This window comes from Colias eurytheme, chromosome 2, assembly GCF_061535395.1.
Source record: "Colias eurytheme isolate Ceu_HAF_F1 chromosome 2, ilColEury1 Martin Lab GWU primary, whole genome shotgun sequence".
Taxonomy (NCBI): Eukaryota; Metazoa; Arthropoda; class Insecta; order Lepidoptera; family Pieridae; genus Colias; species Colias eurytheme.
This window is the reverse complement of record NC_142981.1, coordinates 7660366-7680470: the sequence shown is the minus strand read 5'-3', so window position 1 is coordinate 7680470 and position 20105 is coordinate 7660366. Positions and strand designations below refer to the sequence as shown.

The window sequence follows — 20105 nt, the reverse complement described above, 5'->3', positions numbered from 1 at the left end:
AAATAAATTAGGTACTATAAGTCAGACAATAGACATGTAACTCTACATAGGTACGTTCCTTACTGATTTACAACCGGTGCTTGTTAAAATATTTTGCACAAAACTGCTTTCGCATAACGCAATAAATTATTTTTAAATTATTTTTTAAGCTTTTATTGTACTCTCCTAATATTCATAATCGAAAGGACGACGCGACGCCCCCTTCCCTCTCTCGTTCGCTTCTTGTTTACGTAATTTTTAGGATGCGCGTAGAGTTTATAATATTCAAACGGAAAATTAAATGAATATGTATTTATTTTTGTATGAAAATAAAATCTACAAATTATCAAAAGTCGTAGAACAAATGTTGTTACAATTATTATGATGTAGCTAACACCATAATTGTAACAACATTTGTCCTGCGAGGTTGCTGGTGTTTTACAAGTAACCCTGTTTAAAGTTAAACTTTAAATCAGCGCCTGTTATGTTACTGTAACGTGTATGTTACTTATGCAACTTTTTACGGAAATCTTAACTTTTACCAAAGCATTTAAAGTTACTATAAAATCCGATCAAACTATACTTACAACAATTAGGTATTTAGGTAGGTTCGTCAAAATTTTAAATTTTACGTTATTTTCCTTATTTTTTAGTATATTCAAACTTTTACTCGAGAAATATCGTAAAATACAGTTACATAGGACTCATAATACTTGTATGATATAGCTAAATATTTATATTTTGTAACATTTTAATACAATCCTAGGAAAATGAAACAAATAATTAAAAAATTATGTATATTTCACATTCTCTTCTAAATTATACTCGTAAAAATTAAAGCTAAAATTGTTTGACTCAATTAATTGGCACATAAATTATTAATTAAATTCGACGCTTACCTATAATATAATTACATTAAAATAATAATGATAATAACACTTGTATTTATATTCAAAGTATACAGAACAACAAATTAAGGCGCCAATTTTTTTTTTGCAATTTTGAAACGACCCAAACATTTTACAACATTTATTTTTCTTTTATTATATCAAAACAAAATTGTAGCATTAAATTTATTGAGATTCAATTTCATTCCTAAATATTCCATATTATCGTAAGCATTAGAAGAGTTCTATTGAATTCAATAAATTATTTGACATTCGGATTCATTACCACAAAATGATACTTAAGTAAGATTACTGGATGGATTACAGACTAGTGTTTCATATAAGTGTTACGTATATTAATGGCAACCACAGCTTTTGACAACCATGTTTTTGTATTTGCGCAATATTACATTAGAATCGTCTGTGTAATACAACACGGATATTGGAGACAATTTGATCGGAGCACAGGACGGTTTCGGTACCTAAAACAAAACAAGTTAACGATAAAGATCACATCATTTTAAATGTTTTAAATTAATATTTGACATAAGGACTCTGTTAATAAAGGAATATTGTATGCGAATAAAGGTAGGTATCTAATATGTATTTTAATTCGCAGTAACGCGATATTATGCGAAAGTTAATTATACTTTTTTAAAGTTTATTTTAACTCAAACCGCAAGATAAGATAGGTAATTAATTGAACTCCTATTACTACATACTATAATAATAAAATAGTAATTTTTAAACGATTTCATTTGCTAAGTATTATAAAAACTATTTTCATACCTGAGTTGGATTAAGTAAGTGCACCAATGTCTGCACGATGGCATGATTCGTCGCGTTTTTATGTGCATTTAAGGGAAAATTACATTCCCCGCTACAGTAAAACGCACCGTATCCCTCGGGTGCTATGATCCAATCCTAAAACATTTGTTTTACTGTTAACGTAACACTTTTTATTAGTTATATGAACGTATTTATTACAACTGTAGAATAATTAAATTCATACATTGAATACTTAGCTATAATCTCTAGAGATATTCATTACAAACACAAGACATACAAAATCATTTTGCAATGAATGTTCGTCTGTTGTCCGGCTTTAACGAAAAACAAACTAGCCAGATTTGTTTTTTGTTAAAATATAGTTATTATTCCTCGACAACACATCTCAACACATAGGTTATATTTTATTTTGAAGAATTTAATTTGAACTTAACGCACGCGCGAACGAAGTCGCTGACACAGCTACTCTAATATAAAAAACACTGCAAACAAATTTAAATGAAATATATTATGATATATAAGACATACCTGCCATTCCAAATCTTTGAAGCTAACGTACAAAGTTTGTATTTCGCAGCTTCGTGTCGTCCAATGTGATGTATCTAAAACAAAAGTTATTTATTTGATTAAAATAATATCTACATCTTTATAAAAGACCAAGTTTCTGTTCTTCTAGGTGACATGCACACGCTTCCATTACAGTAAGAAAACAGACAATAGACGAGTACCTAAATAAGATAAAAATGTTGTGTGGTTTTATGAAACCACGGTAAAAGTGAAACTGTTCGAACGGTTCCGAACACTGCTTTGTGTAGCGCATGTCGCGTGTATCGCGGCTGCAGAGTAGGTATACTTACCTACTCGGCAGCCGCGATACACGCGACATGCGCTACACAGACCAAAAAGTTTGAGACGATGTAATAAAAGTTTCACTTTAATAATAAATTATGAGCGTTACTTATTGGAATTAATAATATGTACCTCCCTTTTTACGATCCTCTAAGGGTGATCGTTGAATAACATAAAAAGGGCTTTAATTATTAGAAATAACCGCAAACAGTTTTTTGAGGATTTATATAACCATTCGTAGGCTAGTTGTGGAAAACACAAAATACGCAGTATATATTTTTATTGTCTACTTTTGTATAAATCGCAAAATATTATTTAAATGAAGAATAGATTTTAATATACATGTTAAATGGTGGTATTACTACGAAAAGAAAACGTAAGTATTTTACGACAAATAAATATAAATAATAACAATATCAAGATATGCACTGGGTCTTTTCCATAAAACACAAATCAGAATACCTATATTCGTATGGCGTAGTATATGCGTCGAAATGCTATTAATTATTCAATTACCGTCTAGACTTCTTGACCGTGTTAGTCATACCGCACGCACAGTGTGAACGAATCAAAAGAAACTGTAGATTACGACGATTCTGATAATTCTACAAGACTGTTCTATTCTCTTTGAAGTTTCATAAGCCCTAATAATAATTAATAACATCTCTAGATCAGATTTAATTATTTATTAAGTAAGTACTAGCTTCCGCCCGCGACTTCGTCCGCGCGGAAAAATTAAGATTTATTTTTTTTCTACGTATTTTTCCGGGATAAAAAGTATGCTATTTTATGCCCAGGATAATAAGGTATAATTATACCAAGTTTCATCGAAATCGAACCGTTAGTTTTTACGTGATGCCTTCACATACAGACAGACAGACAGACAGACAAAAAAAATTTTTATCACATATTTGGGTTTGGTATCGATCCAGTAACACCCCCTACTATTTATTTTTTCAATATTTTCAATGTACAGAATTGACCCTTCTACAGATTTATTTTATGTAAGTAAAGATAATACGAACAAAAAATCATTACGATAGATCTATAATTAACTAGCGGTCCGCCCCGGCTTCGCCCGTGGTACATATTTACGTTTTCTCTACATAAGAACCATCCTCGTACTTCAAGGAATATAATAAAAAAAGAATTATCGAAATCGGTTCAGCCGTTCTCGAGTTATGCGCTTACCAACACATTTTGCGATTCATTTTTATATATAAGATAAAATAGGACATATTGCATTAGATGCCATTAATATATCCACATTATTTCGATAAAAACTGCCTAAAAGCTGATGACCAAAAATGACGGAAGATGCTAGGTAGGTAGGATGCTAGGATCCCGCCTCATGATCGATTTTTTTCTATAATATTGATATTATGTACAAAAACTATTAAAAAATATTACCTGTTAAAGGGTTCTTCAAATAATTTTCCGAGTACCCGTGTGTTCGCCACCGCCTCGCTTCTCGCTTTCGTCTAGCTCCAGCATCCGCACTGCCAAGTTTGGGACCATTTTTGAAAAACGCTACCAAAAATGGTTGCTTTCCTTCTGAGTTCGGTGCGTGATTTTCTTCTAAACCTATCTCTTCAGGTTTCACATGTCGTTCTGTAATTAAGGTATTTGTATGAATGTGAGCATCATATTTTAAGTTTTAAAAAATAGCTGCTCGTCCCGGCTCCACCCGCCTAGATGTTTTTCTAATTTTGACAGTTATTGTCCCGACAAATCCATTAAATTCCGTTCAGCCGTTCTTGAGTAATAAGTTGTGTAACTAACAAGACTTTCTTTTATATTTTAAGGTATCTCATTTTAACATACATCCGAATCATATTGGCAAAACATAAAGGTTTGGAATGAATTGTAGATCCATTATTGATTTGCCATAAAGAGCTATAAATACCTACATTTTACCGTGTACACTTTACTTAGTTGGTTCCTCATTCATATTTAATGATCGTTTATTTTGTATAGCTGTTACAGGATGTGTACACAGCGTATTATTATTAATTATAATATACCCTTCTCAACAACAAAGCTTTTCCATTTTTAGATATATATTTTTTTATTTTGAATACAAGAATAAATATAATTTGTTTGGCAGTAATTACAAAGAAAAGGCTCTTAAAAGAACAATGAAATAAAACGATGAAAGGAAATTTCTTAAAGAGAATATACAAAACATTGATGTTGTATGTATACTGTATAGGTAGTCAGATCAGGTAGGTGACATTGTTTCACGGTACTTGGTCATGGTTATTTGCACAGTATTTATATACAGTTACTTAGTATTCACTGTATTTATTTAAGAACCACAAATTCGATTTATAAACTTCTATAACATTATAAAGAAGAGCACATTGTTTACGATTTTACAAAACTTTTATCCCGGGCGGGGCTTTTATTATGGGACAAGTGCCTAGTTAGGTATTATATTATATACGCCATACGGTCTACCGCATTCCTTATATTCTACATTCTGTCTAACGAAAACAGCATTTTCATATTATATGGATTTATTGAATTTATAGTCAAGTTCATAACATGCCTTGAACTTCGTCGTATCATTAAACCAAACTGTTCAAATCAAATCCTGAAAATTGCAGGCAGCACTTATAAGACGCCTTTAAATATTAATCAAAAATGTTATTAACTGCCTATATTTTCATGTTAAATTTTGTGTATGAGGTACCAGGTTGTGTATGAGGGTGTAAGGTGATGAAAAAACCCCGGTTGTCCGCTGGTGCTCCAAGCCAGGTCGCCAAAGCGCCCGTCACATTGAGTTCCAACCAGCCCTCTGCACCAGCGCTAGTGTTAACAGCGGCTACTTGCTCCATTTGCATGCTTCTGTAAACAATACGATTAGTGACTCAGTTATGTATTAATCTATAATACAGTAATTTTGTTATCTTTGTCCACACATTAAGCAAATAAAGATATTTATTTATTTATGTTTGAAAACAGTACAGACCTTTTTGAGGCGTATAATGTGAATGAAAATAAATATTAATTGTTCATAACAAATAAATTTATAGATTAAATGATCATTTTCATCCTGTGTTTTCGTCAATTTAAAAAAGTAACAGAAAAATATAGCTACATGTTGACGAAGATATAATTACGACGAAAAGGCCATGGGCTCAGCATGTAGCCACCAATTATGCTAATATTAATTGGTGAAAAATTATTGAGTACAAAGATCAAGAGTAATCAAGTTTTGGACAGTTCAAAATATACCTACGAAATTGGAGGAAAATATATATAATACAAAAGTCTAAATGGTATCTATATAACAAAATCTGCTACATATTTTCCTTCACTTACTGCAATTTTAAACACTGAAACGTATTTAAAAAGTGCTTAAATATCTTTTAATTACTATTTTTTTGGGAAGGAAGGCTGAAGTATGGAATACAAAAAAAATGGAATGAATTTCGTAATGAAGTTGTCAAATATAATGGATTCTATTAATCGGCGACGATGACGATTAAAAGAATCCGACGACGAACGACAAGAGAAAAATATAGATCAAAGGGTGTCATAGGAAAATAGATAGATATTCAATAGACATAAAAATTATACACCGTGACTTGGTAATCTAATAAAGATACAGTACGCGATTTAATCTCTAGTCGCTACAATTACTAGATATTATAGTTTTACTAAGAAAAGTAATACATATAACAAACCTAATCTATACTAATATTATAAAGAGGATAGGTTTGTATGTATGTATGTATGTATGTATGGTTTTCACGCATAAACTACTGGACCGATTTTGATGAAATTTGGCACAGATAATCTTTAGACCCTGAGAAAGAACATAGGCTAACTTTTATTGCGAAATATGTACCACGGGCGAAGCCGGGGCGGACCGCTAGTACATAATATTGCAAATCAGTACGTAAAATAGTAGAATACCTTGCTGATTTTATATACATTTATTTGTATTATTACCCTTAACAACATACTTATACAAGAAACTCAACGGCATTAGGTATATTTTATAATATCAACCAAAGGAATGTCGTAGATACTACCACAAATCCTAAAAAATATTATTAATCGTCTTCAACGACATGAGTGGTCAAAAAGTTCCATCATGTTTTTCATTTGATTTTGCTAATTATATCAAAACAAACCGACCGCTCCTATTATGGCAACATATTATTTTATTGGACACACACGTCACAGAGCTTGTAAATAACCGAAAAAAATAGGGGCCTGTCCATAAACAATTTATTAACGTAAGTACTTAAAATATATTAATCAAAATTTACGAAATACTGACCCCAAGTTATCGACGCTGATGACTCGATGAGCTACAACTGTATACAGTGCTGTGGGGTCTACTGTGTGGGATGCAGCCTGATGCAGTCTTAGTTCAGCGGTTAAAAGAGACGACGCATCACCTGGTGCTCCTGTGACTTCGAACCATATGTGCCTTCCGTGGCCGTGGCGCAAAACGCCTAAATGATGCTCTGAAATTATCATTCACCTAAATAAAAAATATAGCCAACATAATCTGAATTGTAGAAAAATTATGAAACAATCCTTTTCTTGAATGATCACTTTTTTAACGAACCCTTAGAAACAAACAGAAATAGAAACGACGGACAAAATTATTTGATAAATTAAACGCATAGTAAGAACAAGGTAGTAATATAATACCTTAATTGATTAAATATAAAAAATAGAATGAATGATGGAACAGATAGTATTCGATATAGGTACTGTGGAAGTACTTCATTCTGTAAGGGCCGCCGCGCCACATTGGTTAACGCGAGAGCTTAGAAGTTAGAACTGAGAAGTCCTGGATCTGGATTCGAGAACAGAACAGAAAAATTGCTTCAGACTGACAGGACACAGCTGATTACCTAGTACCTACATGTCAATAAAGAAAATCGATCAATGAAAAAGAATGGATCTACCGACAGCTCCTGCCTAATTCCGGGGGTGTAAAAAAAATCGGTTAAGTCTCAGTTATAGGGTTTTACACTTTTGGTACGGAACCCTAATATGCTCGATGCAAAGAAATCCCAATAAAGTTAACGTCCTTTAAACGTTAACCAACTTATCGACAATACGAAGAATTTATAAATGAAATACCTAAATAGATATCCTTACATTATTAGTATGCAAATTGATTGTGTCATCTTAACAGATGACAACAGGTGTTGAGGATATTATCAAAACTTGATGTAACCAAACACGCACTGCACGTGTGTATTAATTAAACGAAGTAAATGCTAACAACACCATATTATATGAAAAAAATGTCTAATGAACTCTGAAATACTTAGTATGTTCCAGGGTTCAAGTACATTGTTCTGAAGTTTGCGCCACAATGCTTATCATCTTACAAATATTATAAATGCGAATTATGTTTGTCACTTCTTCACGCAAAAACTGCTCAACCGATTTGGTTTAAATTTCGTACAGAGATATCTTGAGGCCTGTGAAAAATATAGGAAAAGTTTTGTCTCGGAAATCCCACGGGAACGGGAACTTTACGGATTTTTCTTTGAATACCGATAATTTTATTATCTTTAATTAAAATAAAAAGTACCTTTAGTCAATAACTTATAAACAACAATATCCGGACGGATCCGTGGCAGATAACAGTGTATTAACTAAACTCAGTCACAATTAATTTTAAGCCTTCGAGGAGATACTCGAAGGATTAAAATATTTTTTTTATTGTAGCGAAAACTTGAAGGATACAGGGGAATTACATATATTTTATATGAAGATAAAATATTTTAAGTGGACGAGAGCGAAACCGCGGCAGACGGTAACTAACAATTTTATTAGTATGTAATTATAAACTCTAGAATCCAAATTTACCAGTGTAACGTGCGTTTGCAGACAAAATTTGAATTAAAAAGTAAGATGTAAGAATTCGATTTGAGTCATGAAGACAAACGTACTTAACATTAAATTTGTTTTTCTTAAGTATTTCTACTTAATAGACATTAAAAAATTGTCTGCTGGATAAAGAGAAAGAAGGTAGGAGAAAGTAAGTAGAGCTACTCTTCCTATACTAGAAAAAGCCAAAGGGTAAGTATTCTTTTATTATATTTGACTGCATATTTGAGGCGCCACTGTCAACAAGACAAATAAAACAAAAGCTTTAGATGGACGTCAATGAATCATTGCTACCTGAGAATTGATAAGTTTTCTCCGAAAACCCGCCTCTGTCTGAGGGGACCGGTAATTTGGCAATCAAAAGGTAGAGCACTTTTTACCTGTTTAGTGAATTATTATTTATCACCAATAAAAGCACTTCCCACGATTTAGTGTAATTTAACTAGGTAGGTATACCTATATATATGTACATTGTACAAATTATAAAACGATCCAATACAACAGTTTTAAAAAACTCAACTGATGAATACTACTAGGAATAATAACTATCGCATTATGTATACATTGTGGATAAAATGTTTTATTATAAATGAACTTACATTAACTAAAAATAGGTAACGTATTTGTTTACTGATAGCAATGCATGTATATTGTATATTTATACTACTAGGAAAATAAGGAATTCAGAGAAATAACATGCATGCCTAACGATAACAGAGAAATTGCTATTGATTTCATATCACAATATGTACTTACTTTTGCTTTGAAAGGTCATAATAAGATCGCTTTCGTCTATAGCTTGCTGTTCCTCGCCGCTAAGAGCCATCTCAGAACTCCGAGTAGGACGGGCTTGTTCATGTTCTTCAGCTAGCTGTTTATACACATCTAGCAAAAAACTTGGCGCTGACCGATCCAGAGGCGGTGATTGAGAACGCCGCGGTCTTTCGCCGAGTCCCAAAAGCTCTAGAATTTCATGTTCAACAACTTGTCTTTCGTGACGTGTCATAGAATGATGTATGATCGTTTGATCTATTCCATTATCGATGTAAAGTCCAGAGAGCGCAGCTTCAGTTATAACAGTAAACAAAAACAAACAAGCGCACTGCCACACCGTTTTCGATCCAGCCATTTTACGGTGCCTCGTTGTGCACGCTATCATAGCGCTCACACGACTGGCGAATGCCGAGTAGCAACTGGCAACTCCGACGCACGATAGGAACACCGAACGCAGACGCTGATGACTGAACCTGCCAACTCAAGGTGGGCCGCTACGCCGACCGCGCTCGCCACAACTTCCCTTCCCCCGACCGCATCTCATCGTAATCATGTAAACATTAAACGCCGCACTCCGCAGTCCTAACAGCATTCCACTGCGCATACATATTACGTTATTCAATCAGCGAGAATATCGACTGTTCTTAAAATTTACGGCTTCATTTCCTAATTTGAAAATTATCCGTTTGTATAAAATTTTATGTAAGCAAAAGGTATGTAGGCATTTTATCACTTAATCCAAATTGAATATTTAATATAATTCACACGCGAGACGGTGCAAATGAGATGTTTGTAGTTTGTTATTATTATTATATATATTATATTTGTGGATTTGCTGATTACCCAAATGATACCTCCGCAGTCTGCGTTACATAAAGTAAGTTTATTAGATGAAGTCGCCACTGGGAATCGCATAATATGAGTTAAAGCACTGCTCTCTAACGAAATTAATTCTGATGATAAATTTATAGAAGCAAAAGATAAAAGAGGTCTCTAGTACCCTTCCAAAGAACTATTTACTTATCTGAAAAAATACCGAAGCGAATATAGATTCACACCGACAATCTTCTGAATAAGATAATAAAAATATTGTTGACCACAAATATTTTGCACTACTCTGTCGGAGTGACCGCTTCCTTGGTACAGTGGTTGACGCGTGAGCGTAGAACCGAGGGTTCGATTCCCGGTGGAGACGAAAAATGGTTTGGTCTGGCAGGACACAGAAGGCTGATCACCTACTTGTCCCTAAAGAAAGTCGATCAGTGAAACAGATGTATAACGCATCTGCCCCTTATCTACTAGGGGTCGAGACGGGACTTCACACACTCTTCACAACTCTGTCGTAGTCGGAAAAAAAAATTTAAGGACATTAGTGATCATCAGTTTGGATACCTAATGTCCTCCTGCAAGCTATGTTTTAGGCCTAACTAAATCCATTAACGGAAAATATATTAATGCCTAATAGATATACCCACCTACATTTTCTTTCAAGAACCATATAATATATTATTTTCAATCAGGGATGTTATGGGTGGTAGGGTTCTGAATACGAATACGGATATTGTAATACAAAAAAACGGCCAATCGTGAGTAGCACTTGCGCACCGAGGGTTCCGTACAAACCTGTATTTTTTATACGTTGTAAGTTGTAACTGTAAAATATTTTTCACAGTTTTTCCTATATCTGTTCTATATGTCGTTGAAACCGTGATACGTACCAAATTTCAAAATTATTTGTTGATTATAACTTTGATTTTTCACAGCTTTACCCCTAAAGATCCACCGTTAAAGGTATGTACATTGTACAGGCACGCATTTTGTAAAAATCGAGATACATATCGATACCAAACAAAAATTGTCTCTATTGCGCGAGGACGTCCAATCTTAACCAATATTAATCATTACTTCAATGATTACAATATTGTATGGAAGGAACGCGGCCATTGTCGAATTGTAGGATAAAATAGAAAAAGTTGAAGAAATTCGATTGATCAGGCTAGGCGGTATGATGGGAAGACTAGGCAATGCCCTGGTTTGACAAAAAAACGCGGGTTCGATTTCCGACTCGTGATGGATTTTTTCCATTCTTTAAAATTGTCTGTGTCTGCGAAATTTTACAATAACAAAATAGATGACGAGAATGCTAATTAGTATCAAATAAAACGTTAATTGTGGATACAAAACAAATCTTTATTAGCCTTTTACATTAATTTAGATATACACTATTCAAATTACTTAACATATTTTTCCATAAACTTTTTATGAAACTCTGATCTGAGGGAATCATTTATAAAGGTGATACCCTTCTTGTCAGGTTCGGATCGAGCACAGTTTTTGAATACAACATCGTCATCCCAACGCCGTTTTACCTGAAATAAATAATTTACAATATTGTCATACAAAATAATCACTGAAGAGTATATTCTATACATTGAATGATAATAGTTATTAACATACCGTCAAATGTGGCTACTTGACCTTTACTTGGCAACTTGACCACACCTTCCGTTTAACAACAAAATATCAAATTTTGTAGAGTTGAAAGCAAATTGACCTAACGTATCGATGTTGGTAGGTTTTTAAAATATTAATTGGCAACATATTTTAATTTTAAAGCGGTAACGCTGTTGGTTCTCGCAATATAACGTATCGAAGTGTGACTGTGACTAAGGATCTTTTGCCGGTGTCAGTATTATTATGTTTGTAGAGCTTAAACTGCACATCTCAGGTGAGTACAGTTTTGATATGTTGTGTAATAAACCCTAGAGATTGATTTTACAGTGGGAACTATCCAATTTTAGGCTCATCTGTCGAAATATTTGCTTGGGCATTGATGCCTCAGGTTAGGTCAAGTTGCCATTGACCGCTGCGTGGCAACTTGACCTACGCCTAGGGTTGACACAAAAAAATAACGTGACTGCATTTTTTCCTTTTTTTATCTGTTTCGAGTTTTGCATAGTAAAATCAATAAATTTGCTGCAAATTTCGGACAGTCCAGATACTTATACTCTCTTTGATGACAACGATTTAGCATATTTCTAATGAAAAATAAATGTTTCCTTACCTATTAATAAATACCTATAAGTATTAAGTAATATACATATACATATGTATTAAATTTAGTTTAATAAATAAATAGTTCATTAAAATTTGTGTTTTGTTTGTGACAACCCTATCCGACATGTAATGCTTTGTATGAAATCATTACAAATCCCGTGGCAACTTGACCAGGTAGCCAGAGCCTAACAGTTTATTGTAAAGCTTCGGGCTGCAATATTTAAAAAGTCGAAGACTTAAAAAATAATAGCAACTTAGCCTAAAACAAGAATGTTAAGCATCTACCTATGAAAACTGATGTGCAAGGTCAAGATACCACATCAGTGTCAACTTGACCTGTATTACGTTTATTTGTAAATAATGTCAGATTCAATATATTTTAAAGAAATACCTAGTAAAAGTGAATGATGAAATCATTCATGACATGAACAAATCATAAAATGTTAATAAAAGTTTAACATAAATAAGTTAGCTAAGAAAAAGTAAAAAAATGTGGTCAAGTAGCCACATTTGACCGGTAATATTTATATGTATACGAACAGAATTACACCTTTAAAGTAACAGTAAATAAATATATTCAGTAATTAATCTTGATAATAAGGCATTTAAATGCTTTATAAATACAATTTTTTTAAAGAATAGAAAAATCGAAAAGAATATATATTTTCTATTCTTTAAAATGTATAACTAAATAATTGTATAAATAAATATTTTATATTATTAATTTTTAATTTTTTTGTCAAAACATATCCAGGACTCACCTTCAGATCATTTTTTTGACCTGCCGCAGAATAATTTAACAATGGGTTTCCTGATAAAATATTTTCCATTCTAATTCTCTCTTCTTCTTGTTTCTTTTCAGCATCCTAAAATAAATGTTTGAATGGTAATTAGTGGGTAAATAAAGGGTTGATCAAAATAACAAAAGTAGAAAGAAATTAAAAATCATGAACTAACGCTAACACAGCCGTAATAAAGTTGAATATCGCGTGCGCTCTTTGATCGCTTTTGATTGTATGTGTGACTGTTTCAGAATAATAATGCAAATTCACATAAAATTTAGGGATCCTCCTCTTAAACAATTCTCTTGTCTTTCTTTTTGTATAATTACAATATCTTCTTGCATTTCATTGCATATTATGGTGTTATTAAAATGTAGTACCCATAAAATGGAATTGTTTTAACTTTAAGAATTTCCATAATATATCACATACATATTTTTTTATATCACTACATAGTATAAAACAAAGTCGCTTTCTCTGTCCCTATGTCCCTTTGTACGCTTAAATCTTTAAAACTACGCAGCGGATTTTGATGCGGTTTTTTTTAATAGATAGAGTGATTCAAGAGGAAGGTTTTAGTATATAATTTATTAGGTTTTAGAAAAAGCGGGCGAAGCCGCGGGCGGTAAGCTAGTTAAATATATATTTCGGTTTTGAAGTACCATAGTCAAGAGCTTTCTTTTATGTATAGTGCAAGTTCTACCACAAATAAATCGTAAAAATAATTAAGTAAATTCTAAAAATAACAATTTTATTTTTTATGCACTTGTCCACATTGTTACATTGTCCCTTGTGAGGAATGGTACAGATGCACTTGCCATATTATCCTTATAGACCTACTTACTAAAATCACACTTCATTCAAAAAAAATTTAAGTTTTAGTCTAGTGGCGGCGCACTTAGCTTACCACCAAGCAAGGCGTCGGCTAGTTTGCCTTCTTATTCCATTAAAAAAATAAATAAATAAATTTAGTATACATGGTGCCAGCTTTCATTAGTCCTAAACAAGTCTCTTTGATTAAAGCTTTCAAAAGATATATTTCAAAATGAAGTATTTCACTAGTAGCCTGGGGTAGAAGCCTTTGAAAATAATGAAAAGATAAAAAAAATCGCAGTCGGATGAAACCCATTAGAAAAGGAGGGGAATATGATAAAAATGTAAGGAAAAATAAATTACGGTCAATCCGAGTTCGGGAAGCGGGAGGGGGGAGCTTTTAAGAGAAAAAAATGGTTTCTCTCGATTTCCGACAAAACTACAATTCCTATAGAAAAAAGTTCTATGGCAAAGTTGTAGGTAATTAAAAGTTCTACAACTTTTGTATTCACAATTTTTTCACATAACCTAAAAATTTAGGTGAAAAATTCAAAAAACCAAGTTTTTGGTCTTTTATTTCTATCTACTTCAAAATTTATTTTTTTTCTACGAAATTTGGTGGAAACTTACTTTATTATGTCCCAAATACACTGTAATTTATTTGATCGAAAATATTTATTTTTTCGCCTTATTTTGAATTAATACCAAAAAAACAACCTAATTTTCAATCGAAAAGTCACCCGTCAAAATATCAGCTTTTTTCAAAAACTTGGGGTGCCTTTTATTTATTGAAATCTCTACTTTCATATGGTGTAAAAAAAATAAACACCACCATAGTAAATGTTCTCAGGAAATGCATACAAACAGTCTGAAAATTAGCTTTTACTAAATCAGGCACAATTCTTGAACTCTATTTCTTCTCTTGTATCGGCTTTTCGGTAATATTTCAAAAGAAAAATAATTATCTGTTCTAAGTTTAATATTTTACAGCATATTCAAAAGCAAAATGGTGTCGATAAAAACATTTCAGGTAGTTCGAGAAGTGTGCCTGATTTAGTAAAAGCTAATTTTCAGACTGTTTGTATGCATTTCCTGAGAACATTTACTATGGTGGTGTTTATTTTTTTTACACCATATGAAAGTAGAGATTTCAATGAATAAAAAGCACCCCAAGTTTTTGAAAAAAGCTGATATTTTGACGGGTGACTTTTCGATTGAAAATTAGGTTGTTTTTTTGGTATTAATTCAAAATAAGGCGAAAAAATAAATATTTTCGATCAAATAAATTACAGTGTATTTGGGACATAATAAAGTAAGTTTCCACCAAATTTCGTAGAAAAAAAAAAAATTTTGAAGTAGAAATAAAAGACCAAAAACATGGTTTTTTGAATTTTTCACCTAAATTTTTAGGTTATGTGAAAAAATTGTGAATACAAAAGTTGTAGAACTTTTAATTACCTACAACTTTGCCATTGAACTTTTTTCTATAGGACTTGTAGTTTTGTCGGAAATCGAGAGAAACCATTTTTTTCTCTTAAAAGCTCCCCCCTCCCGCTTCCCGAACTCGGATTGACCGTAATTTATTTTTCCTTACATTTTTATCATATTCCCTTCCTTTTGTAATGGGTTTCATCCGACTGCGATTTTTTTTTGTTTCAAAAATTATCTACTCTAGTCTATAGCAACCAAGTCAGAAATTAAGCGATTTCTTGACTTTAATCCTATGTTGTTGTTGTGAGTTCAAGTTGTGTGGGACCAAAAACGTTGTAAATCAAAATGTAACATATAGTTTTCAATGTGCAATATTTTCATATAATCAAGTTGTTGTATTTCATGAATATCATGATAAACTAGAAATTACATTTTATAAATAGCAATGAACTACCTTCTTAGCTTGCTCAATAGCTCGCTCTTTCTTTATTTTATTCAATTCAGCCAATAAGGCTGCAGTGTCATCGTCCGAGTCATCTGAATCAGATGAGTCTCCTTCTAGAGGGTCATCAGCATCTAAACTTGCAGCAGGCACCTGATCTGCTTTTGTCTTCTTTGCGGGAGGCTCATTTTGGCGTCTAGCTGGAACCTTAACCTCCTTTTCTCTCTCATCTAATTCTTTACGGAAATCTCTTGAACGAAGTTCATCTGTTGTGCTTTGTCCCTGCTCTCTATAATATAAAATTGTTATTTGTTAATAAAACATACGTGATACGTGTTAAACTTAAATCATAATCATCACAAGTTAAAAACACTCCTTACCTGTACTTAAGTTTCGTATGTCCTGGTAAATCTCGACTAGAGTACTGTCGTGATATAGCGCTTAAATCTTTCTCACCGCGGCCTTGGCCACCTCTAGCAGGATCAAACGTTGGCCTTGCGGCCGTAGTCATTATTAATTCGTGTTGGTAGTTGGTGCAGACTTAAATTTCTCAACTGTTTATGTACGGACAAATACAAAATAGGATAGACAATGAAAATACGAGGATTTTACCGTAGATACTATACTAAATTACGATTGTATGAAACAGGAATAGCTGTAGATAGTCCACTTTTGTAAGTGTGTTTGTAAGGAAATGTTTCTGTTTTTTGAGGTCGTATTGAAAAATGAAAACATGGATAGGTACTTTGAAGCATAGAGTATAGTAATCTTTGAAGCACTCAAGCCACAGACATATAAAAAAAAAGGTACTCTGTGGCCAGTGGCCACAGACTCAAGGCTCAAGCCAAGCACCTTTGAAAGTTTGATTTTTGAAAATTGAAGTTTCTCTAATCGATCCATAGACTAAATAAGACAGACTTGTGCACAAATATAATTTTAACGATTGGGAAAAAATCTGAATATTTGATTGAAAAATTGAATAATAATTATATAATAGGTGTTTATTGTATCTGAATTAATGTTATGAATATTTAAAGCAGCTATTTTTTTCAGAATATAATAAAATTTTATCATAAGAATAACTTTCCCGTTTTCTTTTAATTTTTATTTAATACGAAGAAAAAGGAGTTCATTGATTTAATACCACGACATATTATATTTATTTATCTATATAATATCTTAGAGTATATATATTACAATAGTATAGAGCGCGTGTATTGCACAAATTCCGTGCGCATCGTAGGCAGATGAGCTATAGATACTATATAGATCTCTGAATAACGATCATATGGAACTGCCATATGCATGTACTTTTCCTGCATACCTAAGTAAACAAATCGGGGAACAAACATGGCGGGCTAGGGACGTTCACTTGTTCGTCTAGTCGATAATATTGTATCGATTGATGATAGAGTTAAGAATGGGTAATTCAGGTAATAAGAATTTTGTCTTTTTGAATGATAAGTATGCAGTAGGTGCTTACCTAGTAAGAGGTACTTCTTTCAACAAAATAAAAAAAGATAACTACTTCTATCGGGCAATCGTTACTCGGTAATTCGTGATTCGGATTAACCATTTTGCAATTGTACCTACCTACTAGGGATAGCTGTAGTGTGTAATCAATACATTTTGATATTTTCGTTCTGCAGTTTTATATGAAACAGCTGATTTTTTTCGCGATTGACAGGGTTTTCTTTATATACCTATGTATCCACACTAATCCTATCCTATCATACTTCCTACTAATATTATATATGCGAAAGTTTGTGAAGATGGATGTGTAAGTTTGTTACTCTTTCACGCAAATACTACTGAACCGATCACAATGAAATTTAGCACACATATTGAGGTTAACTTGAATTAACACATAAGATAGGTTTTATAATATTATAAATGCGAAAGTGTGTATGTATGTGTATTCCGTTTTCACGCTAAAACGGATAAGCCAATTTTGATGAAATTTAACATCGGGTTTTATTTGACTATGGAGCCATCCATAGGGTACTTTATTTATTTATTTATAAGCTTTATTGCACACAAACAGAAAATACAAATTTTACTTAATAGGACATATTTAGTCAAAAGGCGGCTTTATTGCTCCAAGCAATTTCTTCCAAGCAACCCGTTCGATCATAAGAGCATTCTTTACCCGCGACTTCGTTCGCATGTACGAAAATAAAAAAGAGGAGAGCCGCTGGCTAAAATACATGTGAGTGGCTCAAGCAGATGTTCAAGCCTCAAGGGCAAGTATAGTTAAATAACAAACACAATTTTTTCATAAAATAATTTATTTAAGTTATAGTGGTTACTATATAATATGTTTAGGTACATGCGACAGTAGTCTCAGATGCGGCAAATGAGCTTGGCCATATACAGTGTGGAAATTTGTTGACGGACCACTTCATTTAAACATTTAATTTTCTTTTTCTGTTTCTCCACTTTTTCTTCTATTTTTTTTTTAATTCTTCGAGTGCTAAAGCCTAAAACATTAAATAAATTTTAATTATTGATAACAGTTCTCATAATTATACACATGAATCTCAGCATGTATGACTAAGACTATGAAAAAGTTACGTATTGAAGTTCCCTTTTTTTAAACAAGAATTATTTCATATAGGTTTTCTATTCAAGAACTGCTCTTACCAATTCAAGATCCTTGGCATCTTGTGGATGTGGATAACAGCATGATGGTTGATCAGTAGTATTTCATATGTCAATTAAAGCAAATTTTGATGGATGGTCTGCCTGAAAGAGATAAAAATGTTACATTAGATATGGTCCCAAGTAATAATAAATAGATTGCTACAGAAACATGGACTCAATGTTTGGTAAATTGTAAAACTTACAACTTACCAAACAACTATACAACAACTATACAAAAAGAAAATATACAACAACATATAACTTCGCACGTAATTAATAAACAAATTAATAATTTATCGATAAGGTGTTTATGCGATGATATTCGACACTAGCACTCATGTTTATGTTTTCGATGCAAATGAAATAAGGAGAATATTGCGGGTTTCTACAGCTCATAATAACTAAGATGATTAAATGTAAAATGATTAAAAGATTTCTATACACTTGATAATAAATACACTTTAATATAAGCAACAATTTAACAAAATGTTAGCCACTTACCCTTGAAAGGTTAGATTCGGCCTGTTTTTGCTTTGGCATAGGCCACAACCTACTATAGAACACTTCATGGTACCTATTATTAATTTCAATTATACTTATTACACTAGATTATGGTCGAAAAACACTGGAAAATCATAAAAATTTCACAATGACATCTTCTCACATGTAAACAAAACCGGATACTAAGATGGCGTCCGTGGCAGCAAAGGTACATCGATGCCAATGAAGAGGGCGCTAATAAAAAGAGTGTTGATGCTTTTTCTAAGGTAAAACCACTGTTGTGAGAAAGAGATGGGTATATCATTATTATTTCCGCGTCAAATTGAACAATTACGGCAGTTCCATAGGATTCTTTGTTCTGAGATATAGATGTGTGTGTGACAAATAGGGATGGGTAGGTATCAATTGCGTGTTGAACTATCGATAAGTTATGTAAATTATTAATAAATTTAAATTAATAAATTTTTTTAATTATTTTATTAAAGGAAAAATATATGAATAAAGTATAAATATGTAATTTTAAATTTGTTTACCAACTGAATAAAGTTTGTTTATTCCATTTGAATATTTCTTGTATTAATTATAAGTACTGTAAAAAATATGTTTAATTGGAATATCAGAAAAACGTGAGTACTTTTTAAATAATAATGTTAATAAAATAAAAGATCGGGTTTAGTGCTATTTCTTTAATAATAAATCAAACAATAAAAATAATGTTTTAAAAATGTTAAATAACAATAAGAAATAATTAATAATTTAAAATGATAATATAATAAATATTAATAATTTTTTTATTTAATTTTATCCATTCTACTATCAAAATCTTCAAAATCAACTTAGCGGTTCAGAAAATATATCGTAACATTACATACTTTACATTTACACGATAATACATTCGCATTCATAATATGAGAAAGTGTATCATACAAAACACACCACAAATTTATTTATAATACATTTTTAAAAGAGTTTTAATTTTAAATTTAAATAAATAATTTGTTAAAATATAGTTCTTCTAAACTTTATATCGAGTACAGCGTTGGTCAGATCACATCACTACGATCACGTGGCAGCAGTGAGGCGCGCGAGCGAGCCTGCGCGTGTCCGCCTTCCACCTCCCCCACAGAGTACCTTTTTATATACTGGACCTCCCCTTCACCCCCGCGATGCTAGATTTATTTTCATAAAAATAAGTATGTATAACAATCGACTTACTGATGAAATGTGATACTGGATTTCAATTTTGTGCATTTTCTAGTATCGTTTTTGCAAGATAGAACTGCACAT

The 20105-nt window shown here is 32.3% G+C and overlaps 2 protein-coding genes across 2 annotated transcripts; both read right to left on the bottom strand.

Moving 5' to 3' along the window:
* Positions 1-762: 762 nt before the first annotated feature.
* On the bottom strand, positions 763-9659 carry gbb (TGF-beta family member glass bottom boat). The gene is made up of 7 exons (XM_090114492.1): positions 9132-9659; positions 6799-6988; positions 5200-5354; positions 3915-4115; positions 2184-2257; positions 1656-1790; positions 763-1348 (listed from the first exon to the last, which is right to left on the bottom strand). The coding sequence occupies exons 1-7, from the start codon at positions 9532-9534 to the stop codon at positions 1223-1225; spliced, it is 1284 nt and encodes a 427-aa protein (XP_089970618.1). The 5' UTR covers positions 9535-9659; the 3' UTR covers positions 763-1222.
* Positions 9660-11318: 1659 nt separating this feature from the next.
* On the bottom strand, positions 11319-16347 carry c12.1 (spliceosome-associated protein CWC15). The gene is made up of 4 exons (XM_090108022.1): positions 16055-16347; positions 15687-15963; positions 12968-13072; positions 11319-11518 (listed from the first exon to the last, which is right to left on the bottom strand). The coding sequence occupies exons 1-4, from the start codon at positions 16183-16185 to the stop codon at positions 11381-11383; spliced, it is 651 nt and encodes a 216-aa protein (XP_089964148.1). The 5' UTR covers positions 16186-16347; the 3' UTR covers positions 11319-11380.
* Between the last annotated feature and the right edge of the window lie 3758 nt (positions 16348-20105).